Genomic DNA, 20,389 nt, shown 5'->3' with positions numbered 1-20,389 from the left:
CGCATGCTACAAGCATGCATTGAGCATGTTGGGGCGGAAACAGGGGGCGGGCAGGGCTATGGTTTCTAAATTTACATTGAATATTTGAATTTTGATTAAATTTTTATATAAATTAGTATGGTTGGCCTCCTCTAATAATGAAAAAAATAAATTCCTGGCTCCGCCCGAGCATGGAGTGTTCAGCCACGCAATTGTGTCCGTGCCGGCCGCTTCATTTGCATTGGGCGGCCAGCATTTTCCTCCTCTCGTCGATGCTTTTTTTATTATTTTTTTACAAAACACAGTACAGATGCATGCACGCTCACAAACATTTTCCTCTCGCCGATGCTGCTCAACTTTCCCTACTGAACAACATCATCGACCAATTCTTACGCATCAATTATGACATGAGTACTTTCATCCCGATTGGTCTTGAGTTCTTGACCCAGCAACCAGCTGTGATCTGGCTCAGATCTTTGGGTGTCCAGTGTCATCCTTCCCCAGGCCTACCTTGAATTGCCACCCACCATCAACAAACTCAGAAACAAGGACTTCCAACCTCTATTGCGTGCTGTTGGAGGATATATTCCGAGGTGGTGTGGAAAAACTCTGACTCCGATCCAAGTGGTCGCACGGTTCTTCTTAATGCTGTCTTGAGTGCCCGTGCAGTCTACCCAATGTGCTCCGTCCAGACTACTGCCGGTTGGCATAGTTGAAGCCATTGATAAAAAGAGACATGCTTTCCTATGGACTGGAGATCGCAACGGGGTGTTGGGAAAATAGACAATCATATAGTAAGTTTAAATTCCAAACTAGATTGAAATACTAACAACATAATCATGATTTTCCTCCTCTCCTCGATACCCCCAAAAGGTTTTTTGCTGCCATCTCCCTTTTCCTGGATAGTAAAATTAGATTGGTAGTTTACTAAATTACTGGACACTCGGGGTAGTATCTTAATTACGCAATTGTGTCGTGCCGCTTCATTTTTGCGTTGGGCGGCCAATATTTTCCTCCATGTTCGAAGGTAGTATTTGGCTGCCATCTCCATTTTCTGGCATAGCCAAATTAGTTTACCAAACTAGCCTATCAACGTGTGCGACTGCACGGGCAAAAATAATTTATAGTTATATCTCTAGTTAACACTACTTCCTCTATTTCAAATCATAGTTTATTTTACCTTTATCCTAAAAATTCATCTAATTTTGACTAAGTTTATAAAAAATATAGATGGAGAAATATTTTAATCTGAACCTAGTTTAATATTAGAGATATTTATAGATTTTTATATAAACTTGATTAAACATAGAGAAGTTTAACTTAGAACAAAACTAAAATAACTTATAGTTTAGAGTGAAGGGGTTAGGCAAATAGAGTTTATTTATGCATCATAATACATAGAATTTTAATATATTTTAACTCTTTTGCGAGTAAATATACTTTCAACTAATGCGCTGGTAAGCCAGGCTCTATCTTAGTGCCAGTCATCTAACGATATGCTACTCATCACAAAAATCATTAAACTTTATCTTTTTAGGAAAGAATGAAAACTCTCTTTATATATCGGTAGATGTACACATATTCGATTAGCCCTTTGAGATAAACTCTCTGATTTAAATAAGGAAAAGAGATTAAGAAGGATAGTTAGGATAGATATGACCGGTACTATTTTGTATATTTAAAATTTTGAAATATCTAAACTAGGTTGGATCAAATTTTTTATGTAATGATAGATGTGAGTAATTAAGATATAGATATATGATCTAAACTAGGCTGGATCTAGTTTTTCTATAATGGCAGACATGAGTAAATATATAGATAAAGGGGATTATTTTAGGCTAATTCTTTATTGGCATAGGTGAGTAATTTTTTAGAAATAAAGTAAATCCGATCAATGATGATTACCATTCATTGATTGACAGCTAGATATTTTTTTTTGTTTTTTAGATAATTTCCAAACTTTCTCTCTTTTTCTAGGACAACCACCTAGGATTCTAGTTGGCTTCACGTGAAGACTTCAAAAGAAGCCTCTACTTCATAATAGTAAAGTAAGATTATTGGAAACTCAGGGTTTGAAGGTAAATAGATTTCCATCACCAAACCTGCAAAATCACTACTCGGACCTACAAAGTTGTGTGCAACACACAAATCACCTAAAATAGAAATATCAAAAGAGACGTTTTGTTTCCCCATATAAAAAATAATGCTACCATGTCAGACTTTCTCACGCCTATGAAGAGTCCACGTCACATGCATGCTTTTTCGACCGTCCATTCAGATGGTAAGAAAGTGGCATTTATGTTGATAAATCCACAGAAAAGGAAGGAACTGAAGTTCCGTGATATGCATATATTAGCTCATCGATCTGGTTTAAGAGTGTACCATTATTCTTGTTAGCCCGGCAATGCAGCAAGCACCACCAATTCCTGTTGCTACTTAGCACCTAATCCAGGATAGCTCGGTATATTAGGAATTGTGTTTGATCCAAACAATAAACCATCATCAGCCGAGGAGCATAAGACCAAGACTACATTGATCCATCCATTTAACTATTGTCACCCAAGGGACACAAGTTCAAGATTGTCCAAGCATTCCCATTAACGAACATGAATGAAACTTCAAGCATTCCTAGCTCATCGAATAGATTGTTTTCTGTATATATATTCCCCTTTGCTAGGACCAAAAAGTTGGAGTGAACACAATCCCATGTCAGTGAAATGATTATCTCAGAATTTGGGAATAGCACAAGATAAATTAAGTCATATGATATAAGTGATTTATGGGTAAGACAAGTTGTGTTATACCCAGGTAACCTAAACGACATTGTGATGTTCTCTTGTACAGATCTTTTCCTTTCCTTTTTTTTGCCTATGTTTTAACCTCTGAATCAGTGGAAACCGTAAAAAAGATCCGCCAGGATTAGGTAAAAAAGTAGGTAATGAAACAGCAAAAGATTTTCAAACCAATTCCAGAGACCTACTATACATTACATATATATGAACTCCAAGGACGATAGTTCTTAGTTACAACGATTACAGTGCATTTAGCTTAACAGACAAGCCAAACGAAAGTCAAGCAGTACTCTACAACACAGTACTGCAAGCTCATACCAAACACTACCATCCAATGATGAACTCCCCACAACTACAAGTACCGATCCCAAATTCCCAACCACACCAAACATGGCTACTAAATTACACATGACTGAACCTCTCTTGAAACTCAAATAAACTCTCAGGACTCTCCAACCAAATTCCTTTCAATTCGAAACCTACCAGCTCATGACGCACCTTACAAAATCAGGAGATCGCCAGCAGAGCAAGAGGACCACGTCAAGAAAGGTGCTGGTCTCATTGTCTCAGCAGCGGTAGTTAGTTATAGACGAGAGGAGTTCCAGAGAGACGAGCACCAAACTGCAGATTAAAGACTTGCTTTTCTAGTCGAGTGGCTTCGATGCTTGCACGTTGGGGTTGCAAGCTTTCTGAGCAGAACGATTCTTGACAAGAGGGACCAATGACTGTACTACATCGGCCATTAGTGGCCTATAGTCAGCCTCTGGTTGAACACACATTGCAGCAATGGCAGCCACTTGGACAGCATCTTTCAAGGAGTATTGACCTTCCAACGCTGGATCCAAGATCTGCACAACTTTCTCTCGGTCAGTGAGCATAGGCAATGCCTGCATTAATTCAAGAAGTGGCAGGTTAGATATAAGTAGCATTCAAATACCACTCTTGGTACTTGAAAAATAAACCATGAAAGCATATGTTTTCCTACCTGGCAGGTACAAGGACGAGAGGCAGGTGGATTCTAATTAAGACTTGCCATGAGATGGTACATAAAAGTCTAAGTATAGGAGCAGAGACAATTTGAAGCCAATTGCCTTGAGGAACAAAAATAAAAAAGGGCGTACCCGTTGCTGTAACCTTCCCGCACTGCGCGGGGTTTGGGGAAGGGTTATTTTAAACACTAAGCCTTTCCCGCACAAATGTATTTGTGCAGAGGCTAGGGCTCGAACCCGGGACCTTCCGGTTACAAGCGGTAGGCTCTACCGCTGCACCAGGCCCGCCCTTCCTTGAGGAACAAAAATCCATGAGCTAAAGTCCTTAAAACAAATTGAAGTACGTGTGTACATCCAATTTGCTTTGGGAACAATATTAGACTTTTATAGTTTAAGGGTACAACATTGTACATCTATACTCATTTTAGATTAACTTAACAGTACTGAATCAATATTATGCTCCAAGATGGCAGAAGAGACAGCTCAAAGCAAAGCTACACCAATGTCCAATCAGTAACTCGGTTGATCATCTAATGTTTATACTTACCCAATTCACTAAAACACCTTCTCCTGGAGGCCTCTTCATATCAACTGGTACCCTACCAGTAAGCAATTCCAAAAGGACAACACCATAACTGTACACATCTGATTTGGTAGTCAAATGCCCAGTCAGTGCATACCTACAAAGAATTGTAGCATGTGCATCATATTAGAGACAGTATAATGAGTTGGTTAGAAATTAGAACAAGAAAGTGATTGCACAAATGGCAAACCAGTATCAAACTTATGATCTTGCACACTTGGTTTAGCAAACAGTTAAGTTAAAAAAATGCTAAATGAGCATTAGACTAGTCTTACTCGGGCGCAACATAGCCTTGTGTGCCTAAAACTCGAGTTGAGACATGACCACCAGCTCTATCAGATCCAAGTTTGGCTAGACCAAAGTCTGAAACTCTTGCATGGAAGTCCTTGTCCAGAAGAATATTGCTGCTCTTGAAGTCTCTGTGTATGACAGGTGGATTAACACGCTCATGAAGATATTCCAAACCTTTTGCTGCTTCAAGTGCAATTCTCATTCTTGTATCCCAGTCCAATTTTGAGATCCCACCACAGGAACCTAAAGCAACAACATTTCAGAACTCTCAGTTGGCATAAAGAAGCTGTATTAATTAACAGTATTAAAACCAAAGTTATCAGTGTTAAGTGGTACGAAAATATTTTAGTCAACTTCAGGTTTTCCATATCAACCTAAACAAAAATATTATCTACAGCTAGAATTGAATGTAACAATTCTACTGAATCACTTTTATGATATGCCAACTAAATGTAAGCTGCGTGTTATCAACCAGAGGGAGAGATGTCCCTCGGCTTTGGACCAGGGTCTGGAGTTCATCGCTCTACTGTCATGCCATGAGAAGCTCAGGGTCAGCACCAGTAATGAATCTCACTTAGCATATTTTATAAATCATGACATCTCAAAGTGTTCTCGCTTTTTTGCTAAGCCATACGCACAAAATGCTAAGAAGTTTAATGACCATGGTGCAAATCTCAAGGATCACCACCATTAGCAAGAAGCAGCACATCAATACAATAAATGCAGTTAGCATTCCGTTGCTCATTTGTACCAGTTTGTTAAAGCATGCAGCTTTTGGGCATCATCAGCCAGTTAAATTTGGAGTCTTACTCGACTGAACAAGCAGTGAAATGCTCTCAATTATCTGTAAACAACACCAAACACATAAAAATACAGATACAATAGGCGGATACAAAATGGGTATACCTGTGTTTGGATAGAGATGCTCCTGGAGACCCCCATTGGCCATGAACTCATACACAAGTAGCCGTTGTCCACCTTCAGAACAATGGCCAATCAGGCCCAACAGATGTGGCGATCGGAGCCTACTCAGCAGCTCCACCTACAGAAACATCAAATGTTAAGAAAATACTGCAGGACTTACAGGGAAAATTTCCGGTCCATGCGCTATATGTGAACCATCCCAAATAGAAAAATCAATGAATCACATTTCAGTCATACACAAAAGCTCCTCTCACTTCATTACCAAGTTAGCATAGCTGATTAAACAACAGCATTACATCCATAAATTTCTGTAATGCTATTTATACATATAGTTTTGTTCCTATAGTCAGCTAGCTGCTAGTATATCAAAAATGTGTTCGACTCCCTGCTTGTCAAGTATTTATTGCTGGTGACTGAGTTCAATCCGCTGCTCGTTGTCAAATCTGCTATTTTTTTAACAGATGTCAAGCCTGTGCACTATCCCGGTAGTAAGGTCGTTGTTTTATAGTTGTTGGTTTACTACTATCCCCATGAAAAAAAACAGGGGCATTTGAAGCATTGGTGAAACCAAACAGGGAGTGGTTCCTTCTGTTCCTATTCCCAGTTGACTGACAAACTGTCCAGTGTACCTGAAGATCTCGAAGTGATTGTACAGTTAGGTATCACTAACAAACCAGTATGGACAGAATCAGGATTCAGGACTCAGTAGTTTCAATTTTACCCACACCATACCAAATTGATTTCAATTTCATCAACCTCCAGATAAAATAAAAAAGATTATACCACCCTCCCCGTAAAAATACTGCAAGAAACACCACCTTAGTCACTTACAAACTATCACCTAAATAAACACAAGCCAAAGTGCTGAAAGTCACAATCGAGACTCCTCAAGTAACCCGGCCGAAACACGCCAATTTTTTTTTACGATTTGTGAAACTATAGAGTACAAACTCGCACTTACCCACCACACATCCGATTGCTCCATTTTTAGAAAGAGAATATGATCTGTAAAACACGCGACCAACCCCAGAAAGCCCCAACGCACAGTGACCCCATTTCCACCGAGGAAACCCCGCAATGCGTCCGCTTGGACCGCAGAAACTTCACCAAGGCGCAATGGCCAGATCCAGCATCTACCAACTGGGCAAGCACACTGGAAGACTTGGTGGAATCTATCCTGGCCCCAATCCCAGCACTAGGGAACACCCGCATTCACCGCCGGGAAGCAAGGACTCGGTCGAAACGCAAAAAAAATTATTTTACCTCCATCTCGAACTCCTGCTCGCCCTGCTTCCCGGGGCGGTCCATGAGCTTGACCGCGACCTTCCTCCCGTCGGGGAGCACCCCGCGGTACACGGCCCCGAAGCTGCCCTGGCCGACCATGTGCGCCCTTCCGAACCCGCCGGTCGCCGCGTGCAGCTGCCGGTAGCTGAACACCTGCACGCCCCTCTCCCCGGCGACCACCACCGCCATCCCCGCCGCCGCCGCCCCAGCCCCATCGCTGGCGGAGTTGCTGGACGGGCTCTCCTTCCCCTGCTGCTGCTGCTGCGGCGGCGGCGGCGGCGGTGCCCGCGGAGGCGGCGCGGGAGGGGAGCCGGAGCGCTTGGGGGGCTGGAGCGAGTGCAGGCGGCGCGAGACCTTCCGGGTGATGTAGCAGTAGTAGGCGAAGGCGGCGATGAGGGAGAGGAGGGAGAGCGCGGCGAGGGAGACGATGACCAGCAGGGCCACCGACTCCTCGCGCTTGTACTCTTCGCTGCCGCCGCCGCCGGCGTCCGACATTTGCTGCGGGCGGTCGCCGGAACCCTAGGGTCGAGGGATTGGGGACGGGGACAGAGAGCTGGGGAAGGGGAGATCAAGCGGGTGATTTGGAGGAAGACGACGAGGGTTTTGGGTGGGTTTGGGAGTGGGCTCACTGCCGGCGCAGGGGGGTGACCCATTTTCTACGCGCGGAACCCGAGGTCGAGGACAGCGAGGAGTAGAGTGAGCCCACCGGTCAGCGGGCGGGAACCACAGGCAGCGCAACGTGGACAAGTATTTCTCCTGAATTTTTCAAAGAAAAAACTTCGACCAGAAAATGAAAGTAAAAAACAAAACCTCTTTGTTACTTTTAATAAATCGTTTGAAATATATGTGCTGAAGCATTTGAACTACATCTAACAGTCAAAACAATAAATGATAAAAACTTGGAAGTCTCAAAAATCAAAACCAAATCAGACCATACCCTCGTTTAGATGCACCCCGTAAACTTTTTGCAAAAAAATCTTTTCATATTTGAAATATTAAATATAGATTAATTAAAAAATTAATTGCAGATTCCGTCCATAAATCGCGAGATGAATCTAATGAGACTAATTAATTCATCATTAGCATATGTTTACGGTAGCAATTTAATGTCTAAACATGGTCTAGCTAGGGTCATTAGATTCATCTCGCATTTTACAAGCAAAATATACAATTAGTTTTTTATTTCATCTAGATTTAATACTCCATGCATGTAAGATTCTCATTCGATGCGATAGTTTTAGAATTTTGAATTTTGCATCTAAACAAAGGGGTTAGTTTCCAAAAAATTCCTACGAGATGGAGCATTAAATGTAATTGGAAAAAATAACTAATTACGTTTTTTAACTGTCTCATACAAAATGAATCTTTTAAACATAATTAGTTCATTATTGGACATTAATTATCAAATAACAACGAAATATGCTATAGTACCAAAATCAAGTTTTTTCGCGAATTAAACATAGCCCCAGTATGATTCAGGGGCAAACACATAGCCCTGTCGAAATCCCGTGATCGACACACCCTTTTTGTATCACGTTTTGTGATGAAACGAAAAGGAGATGGCGCATAGCTCATCAGGCAAAGGAACGGTTTCTCACCCTTTCTCTGCACGGCTCAAACAACTTTATTATTACGTATGTCAGTTTGGCGATGTGCCTTGCAATCTGAGATCTATTACTATGATATATTTACTATATTGCTTGCACGGCAAATGAGCAAAAAGGTTGGTTGACAAACCTGGATTGAATCAAAAGCAAAGCTGAATTTCTGGCATCTAATCTGAATAACGTCCACAATGCTATACAGTCTGCTATGTACTAGCTCCAATCCAGACATTTTTAAAGGGGGGGCTGATTTTTTCTTTCCTCTCTTCCTCCTCTCCTTCCTAATCTTTTCTTCTCCAAAATGAAGGGGGGACTAGGGGGGGCTCCATGATGTTTTTGGGTCCAGGGGGCCTGCCTTCGCCCATCTCCAGTTGTACCATACTCTATTACTCTTTGCTCGTATGTAATACAGGACGCTACATAGGTAAATCTTTCCCAGTACTACTTTTGTACTCTCCGTAACTGATATAGACGGATAGGTCACAGCAAGATGTAAAATATTCCTCAGGTTGTGGGCATTCGTCAGTTTATCTCTTTACACTTTACTCTGGAGAAATAGTCCTATGATGATAAAATAATGTCGGCGGTTGGAGGGGGTTAAAAATAGTGAGTGGAATCCCATTCAGTCACTCAAAGAGAACTCATGGCAGTTGTTTTGAACTTAATTTGTAGTGAAAAAGAATTGATGCATGTGGACTGCAGTTTTGAAAGAACTTGATTTTGGTGCAATAAGAACTTTTATATAAAAAAGGAAAACTTCTTTCTCACTGGTTTCGGGCAGCTAGTTCGCTGCTTAATTAGTTTTTGGCCAATTTTTGTGGTGACCATGCATGCTTATTAACGGCGGTACGTTTTGATTAGCTCAGCATACATTGAAAATATCAATTTATTTACAAGGGTCAGAACAAGTCATATGTTGCGTGATGTATCATGCTCTTAATGCATGTTCAAAATGTCTTTTTCCGTTACAACAAAGATTGTATCTCACGATTCCCGTCCTCTTTCCGCTCATCTTGGCGGCTTCGGTCCGTGAATTGAAAATGCATCCAAAGAGACAAAATCAGAAGAGGCACAGGTGACAAAATCCATAGCTCAAGTGTTTGAGTCAGCTGACGAAACCTTGCAAGTGCCTGGACTTGATGATTTGTCACCACATTAATTTGGTTCACATGATGAGTGGCTACGCTATTTGCACAATAATTGTCTCGTTGTGTCTTCTAGATCCATAAACTCTTAAAATATATTTTTAAATTTCTAAAGTTGCCCAGATGTGTTATTCGAATATCAGTGTGTTTAGTTGGTGAAAAAATTTGGGTTTTGGTACTGTAACACATTTCGTTGTTACTTGACAAATAATGTCCAATTATGAACTAATTAGGTTTAAAAATTCAAATCGTGCTAATTAGTTAGACTGTATAATTAGTTATTTTTTCAACTACATTTAATGCTCCATGCATGTGTTCGAAGATTCTATGTGACGGGTACTATGTAAATTTTTTTAGGAACTAAAAAGGGCCTAAGTTGTGACGAGGACAGGGGTTGCGGAGGGACGTGGTCACCGGTATCTGAAACCAGAACTGGAATATGCCGATTAAGATTAACGAACAACAATAAACACCATGTGATACAAAAGCGTATGGTTCTTTTGGCAAAGTAGTATTAACAACATCAAGGGGCTATTTGATCTTTTCGAAGCCTGAAGGATGAAAGGTAGCCTTTTCAACGTTTACAGACATTACGTTAAAAAAAAAAACGGTGTACAGACACGACTTCGAGTACCGTCCCCAAAAGTACTGCTAGTTTAGTTTATTAGACTAAGAGTTCTTTTACAATAATTGTAAAATATCAATGGTACTTTTAAATATTTTAATTTTGAATTTTTTCTAGCTGTCAATGCATTGAAAGTATTTATAAAAAATAAATTAAATTAGTATTCTATCTCACTTTTCGGTACTTGGTCCCACGTTTTGGAAGTACCAGGTACTTTATCATAGATATTTCTAGATACTTCCTATCTTCACTATTGTAGGATTTTATCAGATGGACGACTCTTATTTTTTCAATTATTGTAAAATTTCTCTTAGACTAATGCTAATAGGTGGTTTCATTTTCTTGTTTCTAAGAGTGTCACATCAACAAAATACAAACAAAATCATAGTTGAGACTCACTCAATGCATTATTTCATGTTTGCTATTTTATAAACACTTATTATATTTAATTCTAAAACTTATCAAAAGTTGGTACTGTGCGTATATAGTTTCATCCAGATGAAACTCATCTCATCTCTCTTCTTATTAATCCATTACCATATCATCTGAAATGATGAAATAATATCCTATTTAATATGGATAAAACTCTAATAAAACATAGACCGGAAATGGCCAACCGCAGCGGAACAAACACAAATACGCTTTCCCGCAGGCGTATTTGTGTTTGTTCCGCTGCGGTTGGCCATTTCCGGTCTATGTTTTATTAGAGTTTTATCCTAACGGGCACGAGTACGACACGGCGCCCTCCCTGGCCCACCCCCCGACTTCGCCTCGCTCCGCAGCCGCAAGTTGGATCTGCCACTGGGCCCCCAACTACCGCACCTCACTTCCTCCATAGACCGAGCCTGTACGCCTCTCCCTCACACCACCCACTCCCAACCCCACACGCAGCCACCCAGCGACCCGCACCGCCGTGCACCGCGCCCACGCGCCAAACCGGGCGATCCCGCACGCGACGTCGCTCACGAGGCCCCGGCTGGCTGGCTGGCTGGCCGCAAAGCCGCAACCATTTTTCTTTTTTTTTCCCCGTCGCGTTAATAAAGCGCAAAGCCACCCAGTGATCTAGGCCGCCGCCTCCCCTGCTCCCCCCCATCTCCCCCTCCCCCTCGCTCCCGCCGCCTCGTCCGCTCCGCTCCCTGCCCGAGCCGAGCCGAGCGGCAGCGCAAGCCCGATCCGGAAGGAGGGAGAGAGATGGCGGACGCGAAGCAGCAGCAGCAGCAGCAGCAGCAGCAGACGGCGGTGGCGGCCACCGGCGTCTGGAAGACGATCAAGCCCTTCGTCAACGGCGGCGCCTCCGGGATGCTCGCCACCTGCGTCATCCAGCCCATCGACATGGTCAAGGTACCGCGCCGCTCCCTCCCCCGTTCGGCGTCCTCCTAGTGCTGGTGGGAGTGTGTGTCTGTGAGCTGGGGGTGGCGGGATCGGGGGTTCGCGGGCGTAGATCTACCGGGGCGGCGGATGCTTGCTGCTCGGAGTGACGGGTCGGTCGCGTACCTGCGGAATTTGCGTTATGGAGGTCGGATCTGGTGAGTTGAGGGCGGCCTTGCGGTCAGCGCAGTGGAGCTGAGCTCGCTGTTGGGTGGTTAGGTGCGGCTAGCCTTAGATCCGTGAGAATTGCCGGAAATGGATCGTGTATGCGTGGCTTGGTAGGGTTGAAGCTATTCGTTATGTTTTGTTGGCCGCGCGATCTGTTGGTAATAAATGGTAGAATTAGCTTGCTTGGGTTGCTTAGGTCCATGGAGATCGAGTTTACTCTTTCTGAACGATGTGAGGTGGGCATGCCTGTTCGGTTCTCATTTCGTAAGATCTGGTTATCTATGGAAGTCGTTAACTAGCCATCCAATGCGATTTCATTTCTAGTAGTTTGTTGTTTATTAGATTCCCTGTGATCTTCTCTTGGAAGAGGATTGCTGCAATTTGGATAATAGCCTTTGGTTGGCCCTAGGTTTGAGTGGAGTTGATCAAATTGAACCATAATGTGATTGGTAATTAATTTATGCGTGAAGCTCCACTCCTGTTGAAATTCTTTCAATGCACTGACATGTTTTATGGTACTCGGCTACTCGCACACCTTAAAGGAACCTAAGGTCATGGTGAAAAGGGAACCACGTACATGTTTATTCTGTTCCAACTTGAAAGTTGGCTTAGTAGATGTCACTGTCAAAGTCTTGATGCCATGCCTTTTTGGAACTTTATACTATATCACCCTTGGGACGCGAACTCCTATTCAGCCAAACATGTAATTCTTATTGTTTTTCCTGTTTCAGGTCAGGATCCAGTTGGGTGAGGGCTCCGCTGGTCAGGTCACGAAGAACATGCTTGCTAATGAGGGGGTCCGTTCCTTCTACAAGGTTTGTTTCTCTGGTTGTTTTTTATCTTTTCCTTTTACAAAGTCCTTGTATGTGTTCTTGATTACTGATCCAATGCTTCTACAATTGGCATAGTTTGTTCAAGAGAAGCCAAAGAATGTATTATATTTGAGTATTTGACCCTATGATTTTAGAAAATTATGTTTTTATTTAGTTTAAATATTCATAATGCAAGTGCACATTTTTAATCCAGTACATCCAAGATGTGGCAATTGCATTCTATCTCGCACAGTATGGAATGTTGAGCTAGTGTGGTTGTGTTCCATATGACATTTCAATTAATTGGTACCTTTCGTTTCCATATTGCAAAATTGCTTATATATATTTCTTCGCAGGGTCTGTCTGCTGGTTTGCTAAGGCAAGCGACATACACGACTGCTCGTCTTGGATCCTTCAGGTTTGTGTATTGTGTTCTTTAATGGTAAATTCACTTATTGTTTCTTTTTTTATTTTGTTGTACATAAATCTGTGGACCAAGATCTGCTTGTTATAACATATGATTCCCATTTGAATGTGAAGAGCGGCCTCTAGTTGCTATTGGTATTGCATCTAGATAGTGCTAGTTTTTTGTGGTTAATCAGATATATAGTTCAATACAACTTTGTCCGATGAGCTGCGCAGTCATCAAATTTGACTTGACCTTGTAGAGTGCCTTGAGATTGATGGTTTTTGTTCCTCTGCATTGATTTTTGTTTGATGTTTTTTCACAAAGGAATAATCCTGTTAATTTTTTTGCTTGATGTTAATATAAAATTTCTTTTTCCACAAAAGGGTCTATGAATTCAGTTTTCTCTTTTGTTTGTGTTGTGTGAATGATGTGATCTTGTAGTTGCTGTAATTACTATCACTATACCATATAGTGTGAACAAATATATCCAGACCCACTTTTTTTTTCCCCCAAAGGTGACCAGCCATGAATTTTTTGAGCTGTTTTAGCTTGGTTTTGCAGTAATTTTGCCTTCTTTCCAACAATTGTTCTATATTTAATTTTGCCTTCTTTCAAACAATTGTTCTATATTTGATTTTGAACCTTGTACTTGGATACTTTTTTTCAGGGTTCTGACAAACAAAGCAGTTGAAAAGAATGAGGGAAAGCCGTTGCCGCTAATTCAGAAAGCTTTTATTGGTCTGACTGCTGGAGCAATTGGTGCTTGTGTTGGTAGCCCTGCTGATTTGGCACTCATTAGGATGCAAGCTGATTCAACGCTGCCAGCTGCACAAAGGCGCAACTACAAGAATGCTTTCCATGCTCTCTACCGAATTACAGCTGATGAGGGAATCCTTGCACTTTGGAAGGGTGCAGGCCCTACTGTTGTGAGAGCTATGGCATTGAACATGGGTATGCTTGCTTCGTATGACCAGAGTGTTGAGCTATTTAGGGACAAATTTGGCGCAGGAGAAATTTCTACTGTCATTGGTAAGATTCTTGTGCCTTTTGCATTGTGTGCTATGATATTGAAATCGAATGCCCATTTTCTTGTCTTATGCAACTGACGTTTTGCCCTACATGTATGGGATTTTACAACACTCATGTTTGCGTATTTCCATCCGTTTCTATATGTAGCCATGTTAGGCCAATTGGTTTCCTGATGCAATCATCAAATTTTTTTACAGGAGCCAGTGCTGTTTCTGGATTCTTCGCCTCAGCATGCAGTTTGCCTTTTGACTACGTGAAGACACAGATTCAGAAGATGCAACCTGATGCCAATGGCAAGTACCCGTACACAGGTTCTTTGGACTGTGCCATGAAGACCTTCAAGAGTGGTGGGCCATTCAAGTTCTACACTGGCTTCCCGGTGTACTGTGTCAGGATTGCGCCCCATGTCATGGTAAGTGAAAATGCTTGGTGATGCTCTGTTGGACAGTCCATGTTTTATGTTGTCTTCTATCTAGTCTGTTGACTCTTGTGGTATATATACTCATAGAATGATGATGTTTGTGCAGATGACCTGGATATTCTTGAATCAGATCCAGAAGTTCGAGAAGAAGATTGGCATATAACTTCACAAGACCGACATATCAAAATGGGGTTGACCGCTCCATCCTATCGTAATAACATCCCAGCTGCTTTGACACTGTAGTAGTTGGTTTTGGTAGGGACAAGTCTGGGACCAATTTTTACCTTAGCTTACATGCCAATTATTATTGTTGCAATAATCGTAATATTTGTTGTATTGTGGGGGCATTTTTTGGGGGGGTGGAGATGCTTTAGTTGGCTGGGATGCAGCCACAAGAGGGGGTACTACCTAGTCGTGCCATTGAATGGAACTGGACCATGTTTTATACAGAGATTTTTTTCGGCTGTCAAGCATTTTGCTAAGCCTTTTAAACTAGTGTATTGCATTTGAGTCATCTTTTTTTTTTTGTGATGAAAATGATGGGAACAGTTGATGGCAAAGAATCGGCAGGGAGTTTGATATTCCATCTGGTCGAATGTCGTTTCCGATAGGGTATCACAAAATCTTCTGTGCTTTGCAGACTGGTAAGCTGATTTAGCTGAAGCACTCTCTCAAATGTCTCAACAAGGAGGGATGAGCGTGCTTGGTTGGCTGACTTGGTCGCCGATGCGAGCCTGGAGCCCTGGACCCTATGTGTGACCACACAGCCTATTCTTTTTTTGAAATAAGAGACAGCCTATTCTGGCCATTGGATTTGTCTCGTGGGAATCTTTACCTATCTTGCATACTCACCAAACTTCAAGCAGCAGCAGCGGTATTTGAATGATGTGAATACAGCAGCGGTGGTATTTGAATGATGTGGACAAGCCATGTGGCCATGAGGGTAAGTGAAAAATATACTCTGGGGATTGCAGGAGGCGCAATACGCACAAGTAGTGTGACTTTACGCTAAGAAATGAAAGTACCCACACTTTTTTTTTTGGGCAAGAAAGTACCCACACTTGCGACCCAGGGCACGCTCATGTATGCGCCAACAGCATGCAATTGACATAGCACATGTATCCGTCCCCAACACAATTTTATTTTCTTATTACAGAGGCAAGATACAGATTCCTGCTGGTAAATAACAGGTGCCATTTTTCTTTTCTGTTTTGCGTTTGCCACAACTCAGAACCCTTGTAGCTACTGCTCATCTGACATGATAGATGGCCGCACTTGATTCTGTTATGGCGGCAGGGAAGGGGGAGCTGCTCAGTGCAGGCTTGCAACGCGGCTGCATCTGCATTCTGCCGCTTCCTTCCTCATCAGCCGCGGCGGTTTCAGACCTGCTTCAGCCACCAATCACCAGATTTGTTCAGAACTTCAGAGATTGCCACCAGGATCGTTCATTAGCAGGGACAGGGAACAAATCATATTTCACATAAAAAAAATGCTAGTGAGAATTTGGAATGCAAAAGCTTGCCCTATTTCTCCTCTCTGATCATTCATCAAGCCTGGCTGCAGGCTGCATCATGTACGTCGTGATTGAACGATCGATGGCAATTTGGAATGGTTCGAGAACAGGGACACATACGTCGCGGCGGCTCCACTTACCCTTGCTGCTGCGAGAATTGAATGGCCTGGTACGGTACGCGCCGGCAAGGGGCATGAACACGCCGGTGCCACTCCGGTGGTGGTCCTGATGCCTCGCCGGCAAGAACACGCCGGTGCCGCTTCCATTCTGATGTCGCCTCTTCATCTCCGCCATGTCAGCGCTGGCAGGTGGAGCGGCGACCGGCGTCGTCGCGAACACCTTTACGGTTCCAGGGCAAAGAACAACCATGTCGCCGTTCCTCCTGGAATCCGGCGCGACATGGGCCATCATCCCGCCATTGGTCTTCAGGTCAGTGTGTTGGCCGTGTGGGGTCGCATTCGCTGGAGGTGGTCGGTGCTGGGTTCCCATGCCGGCGAGGCCGAGGATGCTGGCGAGGTGCGCGGCGAGCCCCTCGATGACGGCGTGACCGCGGCAGGCGGCGGCGGAGTTCACGGTAGTGTCTACGACGGTGCCGATTTCCGCGACGATCTCCGGTGGCAGAAGGTGGTTGGCGACTCGTTCGAGCTCCTGCGCGCAGTAGCCGGCGGCCATTGTTCTCGGCGTACAGGGGTCGAGGGAGGTGTGGTGGGGGCGAGGTGGAAGACGATGTGGCGAGTGGAGGAGGTGGTGGCCTTTTTGTACGGCGCGTGACAAGTGGGAACGGAACGCGCGCGCGCGTATTTTCCCCACGCTCTTGCTTTCTTTTCCCGCGTTCTCATTTTCGGTAAAACACACGGTTTAATTATGGGAACACCATATGCATCTGGAATTAATTGTTAGAAGAAAAATAGTTAATTAGTGATCAATTAGTGTAATATTTAGTTAATTCTGTAATTGGTGGATAATTCCCATTTGGGGAACTGCCACCAAAGGGTGCCCCGAAGGGGTCATCCCAAAGAGACATGTCTTTTGAGAAATGTCTCTTGGTCTTGTATATAAACACAATCAATCAATAGAGAGAACAACCATTCACAACACGTAATCAGACACTTTTGTTCTCCTACTGAGCGACGAGAAGGCAAGAAGAAAGGCCGGCGGGCCTCTCCCTACACAGGAACTCACCGTGGAGAAGCACTCACGGACGCCGGCGACGAGTGGCCGAATTGGCATCCTAGGAACTTGACGGCCGCTCTCGGTGGAGGTGGTGCCACCACGGCCGCCGCGGCCCGTCACCGGCGACCACCAGCGTGCGGCGCACGGGGTGCCCTTCGGCAAACGGCGGTGCTTGGGCGTGGAAGAGACAAGGGCCAGGAGGCCCGGCGAACGGCGGCGGCCGGTGCAGGCGGACCCGGCGGCGCTTGGACCGCACGGCGGCGGCGACCGCGCCAAACGTCGGCGGCGGCTGCAGCGGCTGCGCACGGCCCAAGCGGCGGTGGCGCTTCACATTGGAGCACTGGAGCGGCAGTGGCGCTCGGCAACGGCGCTGCAGCGCCGCGTGTGGCACAGGGGCGGCGGCCCCAAAGGGCGGCGGCGGATCCACACCCCCATGGAGGCGGCAGCAGTTCCAGGGACCGGGAGGCGCCCTTTCGAAACCAATCCTGAGCGCCCAGCCCCTTTGCTCTTCTACAGGCCAGTCACGATGGATGGACTGGTGTGGGCCTTGTAGGCCGAGAACACGGAAGGCCAGCCCATTAACCTTGCTTCCTTTTTTGAAAAATATTCAATTAGCCCCCAAGTTTATCCATATTTATATATTTAGAATATATAATTCTGCATGCATATATTTGAGGATCTCGATTGTTCTATTTTAGTCCTCCAAACCACTTTTTGCACCATATACATATTAAATTTGCTAGTTACATTATCCTCAAGTATAAGAAAACTATAATCCTTATAGGATCATAGGATTAAAAATGCAATATAAATATCTTGATTATTTTGGTTAATTAACACCAGGTAATGGAGTCTATGGCATTGGCTGCATTTAATTCCTTATGAATTATCCTGCCTTGAGACCGTGCCATTGCAGTGATCTAATCACTTGTTACTGAGAGGTCTACATATTGTTTCTCTGAAACTTGATGATTACCTACGCTGTGTTTTTAATCAAAATAAAGATTTTGAATTGCTCTTTGTCATCATATTGTTTTATTATTACACAAGGTAGTAGAGTCCTAAGCAAAGGCTACATTTAATTCCTTGTGAATTATTCTGCCCAGAGACCTTGCTTAAGCAGCAATTTACATTGCCTACTATAAAGATCTACTCTATGTTTCTAACATAGAGATTATTTGTCTTGTGTATCAATAAAATTTATGATGATTCGTTGTATGGTCTACACATTTACATGATTACCTACAATGATCCAAAACTATGATAAGATATACAATTATAAAATTTTGCATTTGATATTACAATATCACCATAGTGATTTAAGTTTACCTTAGGTGTAAATTTATTAAATCAATGGTTTGTCACATGTTTTGGATATTGACTTCAGATGAGTCTATTGAACTCGCTTTTGATGGCATCAATATCCCACATGGACAATGGACATTAATATTGGTTTTATCCCATAAACTAATAAAAGATTTTAATAACCTTTGATTGGGGTTGTTTATTATAGATCAAAAAAAATTGTGCTTACTGTTGTTAAGAAACAATATCCATAAAGATTATCAATAAATATCTTATGGAAGGTAAAATTGATCTGTATTAAACATCAACAAGGGATAAAACAGGAGCTAGGACATATGATTTGAAGGTTTTCAATCTTAAATTTCAAGCTTTCTTGGAAATTGATTGTTTTTGCCGGATCTTCTAAGATCGCATAACAAAATTTTCCATTTCTATCACAAGAGGATCTAAATTCATGGACAACAAGCTCATCAAATATAATCCGAATGACTTGCTTCGAGATTTGAAATAATCTCATGGTCCATTGATATTATTTAATATTATCCATCGAAATATGTTGTAACACTTGTTGTCAATACATAACTATTGTGAGTATCGTATTGATGGATTTGATACTCGATAATATTTATAGATTTCTATATATTTGACAAGAATATCATTAATTTCTTGTCATATATAGATTATACGGGAATCATTCCAATGTGGAATGATATATGCCTAGTGGAAATTTCTACCACAAACTATATAATTACGGTAGCAAAATATTCCTGGTTCTTATGACAAGAAGAGTGAATAATTTTGGCTATCGCTGATGCGATGCAATGATAGTTTGGTCGACTCTTCTCCACTATCATTCTTACTAAGGATATGAGTAAAGAATTTAGAACATTTAATTATGTCCTAATTCAACTCATATTTTACTAAACTATAGAGATATCCATATGTGTTTTTTGGGAAATACAAAAAGATAACTTTGGATATGGCATATAAGTAATGAGATGGATCTCATTTTGGTTGTATTATGCATACAACCATCCCGTACAATATGTTGCGTATAAGAATTTTTCACATTGTTGATCCATTCATGATTTGGAAGGATCAACTTGCTCATCCAAAGGGATGCATGAAAAATTAATAGTAATTCTTTTGGTCATGATTTGCCCACAGTATGGATATGGTAAGTACCATAGGGACACAAATTTTAAGACCCTCTTATCTTAAAATTAGATTGACTATCTTAGATTCTTTGATCATATTCAAAAGAATATGTATGGGTCTGATACAAAGATTGTATGGACAGTTCAGGCATTTCATGGTTGTATAGATACATCTATGAGATGATCTAGAGTGTGTAAAGTTTACACACTCAGCCATGCATTTGGTAGATAATGCCTCTTGTTATGAGAATTACTACTCAGCTTTTATACCTACAATGACGATTGTTTGGTATAACAAAAGTTTAGCTACGTATCCAAAAGGATAAATTGGAATCTATAAGTATGACATTAAGTCATAGCAGGACTATTATTAGTAAATTGCTATTGCCAATTTCATATTGGAGTCAGGTGGATTTACACACTCCTGACTTATGATTAACTGCATATCCCCATATGCATATAGTACGTGGAAATACATGAAGATTTCCTATTTGCGTAAAATTGAGTTACGTTGTATACGTACCACTCTCACCACCACAGCATACATTGATGGGTTCACACAGGAAACTGGGGATCAATCTGAGATTTCAAATCTCCGTCAATTGTTCAGTATCTAGATCTCTTAGAGAGTATCTATTTACAACATGTATGCTGGTTTTTAGTATAAATGAGTTTTTCCAGACATTAGGGGGAGATTAGAAGTACCATATATAATGCCCGAAAAACATTTGAATGCATGAAGCATTTCAAGCTCAAGATCACGTACTAAAGTAACTGGACTTTGAGTTCAAAGAATTATTGATTTGCATAGTATTGCA

General features: G+C 42.4%; 2 protein-coding genes across 3 annotated transcripts; one reads left to right on the top strand and one right to left on the bottom strand.

Moving 5' to 3' along the window:
* Positions 1–2,933: 2,933 nt before the first annotated feature.
* LOC120663971 (probable serine/threonine-protein kinase PBL7) lies at positions 2,934–7,476 on the bottom strand. 2 transcript variants are annotated; one of them, XM_039942929.1, is made up of 5 exons: positions 6,822–7,476; positions 5,541–5,676; positions 4,619–4,877; positions 4,308–4,440; positions 2,934–3,619 (listed from the first exon to the last, which is right to left on the bottom strand). In XM_039942929.1, exons 1-5 carry the CDS (start codon positions 7,335–7,337, stop codon positions 3,416–3,418), a joined length of 1,248 nt encoding a protein of 415 aa, XP_039798863.1. In that variant the 5' UTR covers positions 7,338–7,476; the 3' UTR covers positions 2,934–3,415. The 2 variants fall into 2 exon arrangements, with proteins under 2 accessions (XP_039798863.1, XP_039798862.1); XM_039942928.1 differs by having other exon boundaries at positions 2,934–3,658; positions 6,822–7,475.
* Positions 7,477–11,245: 3,769 nt separating this feature from the next.
* Positions 11,246–14,937, top strand: LOC120663970 (mitochondrial dicarboxylate/tricarboxylate transporter DTC-like). Its single transcript, XM_039942927.1, has 6 exons — positions 11,246–11,557; positions 12,484–12,567; positions 12,921–12,982; positions 13,641–14,002; positions 14,200–14,414; positions 14,530–14,937. The coding sequence occupies exons 1-6, from the start codon at positions 11,408–11,410 to the stop codon at positions 14,584–14,586; spliced, it is 930 nt and encodes a 309-aa protein (XP_039798861.1). The 5' UTR covers positions 11,246–11,407; the 3' UTR covers positions 14,587–14,937.
* Positions 14,938–20,389: the final 5,452 nt, after the last annotated feature.

This window comes from Panicum virgatum, chromosome 3N (assembly GCF_016808335.1).
Source record: "Panicum virgatum strain AP13 chromosome 3N, P.virgatum_v5, whole genome shotgun sequence".
NCBI classification, from domain to species: Eukaryota; Viridiplantae; Streptophyta; class Magnoliopsida; order Poales; family Poaceae; genus Panicum; species Panicum virgatum.
This window is presented reverse-complemented; position numbering and strand designations above follow the sequence as displayed.

Excerpts from the sequence above, each read along its gene's own strand:
- LOC120663971 (XM_039942928.1), bottom strand. The coding sequence starts at position 7,337 with ATGTCGGACGCCGGCGGCGGCGGCAGCGAAGAGTACAAGCGCGAGGAG. Across the intron at positions 5,677-6,821 it reads AGCAGGAGTTCGAGATGGAG|GTGGAGCTGCTGAGTAGGCT; the intron begins GTAAAATAATTT and ends ATGTTTCTGTAG. Across the intron at positions 4,878-5,540 it reads GCATCTCTATCCAAACACAG|GTTCCTGTGGTGGGATCTCA; the intron begins GTATACCCATTT and ends TTGTTGCTTTAG.
- LOC120663970 (XM_039942927.1), top strand. The coding sequence starts at position 11,408 with ATGGCGGACGCGAAGCAGCAGCAGCAGCAGCAGCAGCAGCAGACGGCG. Across the intron at positions 12,568-12,920 it reads GGGTCCGTTCCTTCTACAAG|GGTCTGTCTGCTGGTTTGCT; the intron begins GTTTGTTTCTCT and ends ATTTCTTCGCAG. Across the intron at positions 12,983-13,640 it reads GCTCGTCTTGGATCCTTCAG|GGTTCTGACAAACAAAGCAG; the intron begins GTTTGTGTATTG and ends ACTTTTTTTCAG.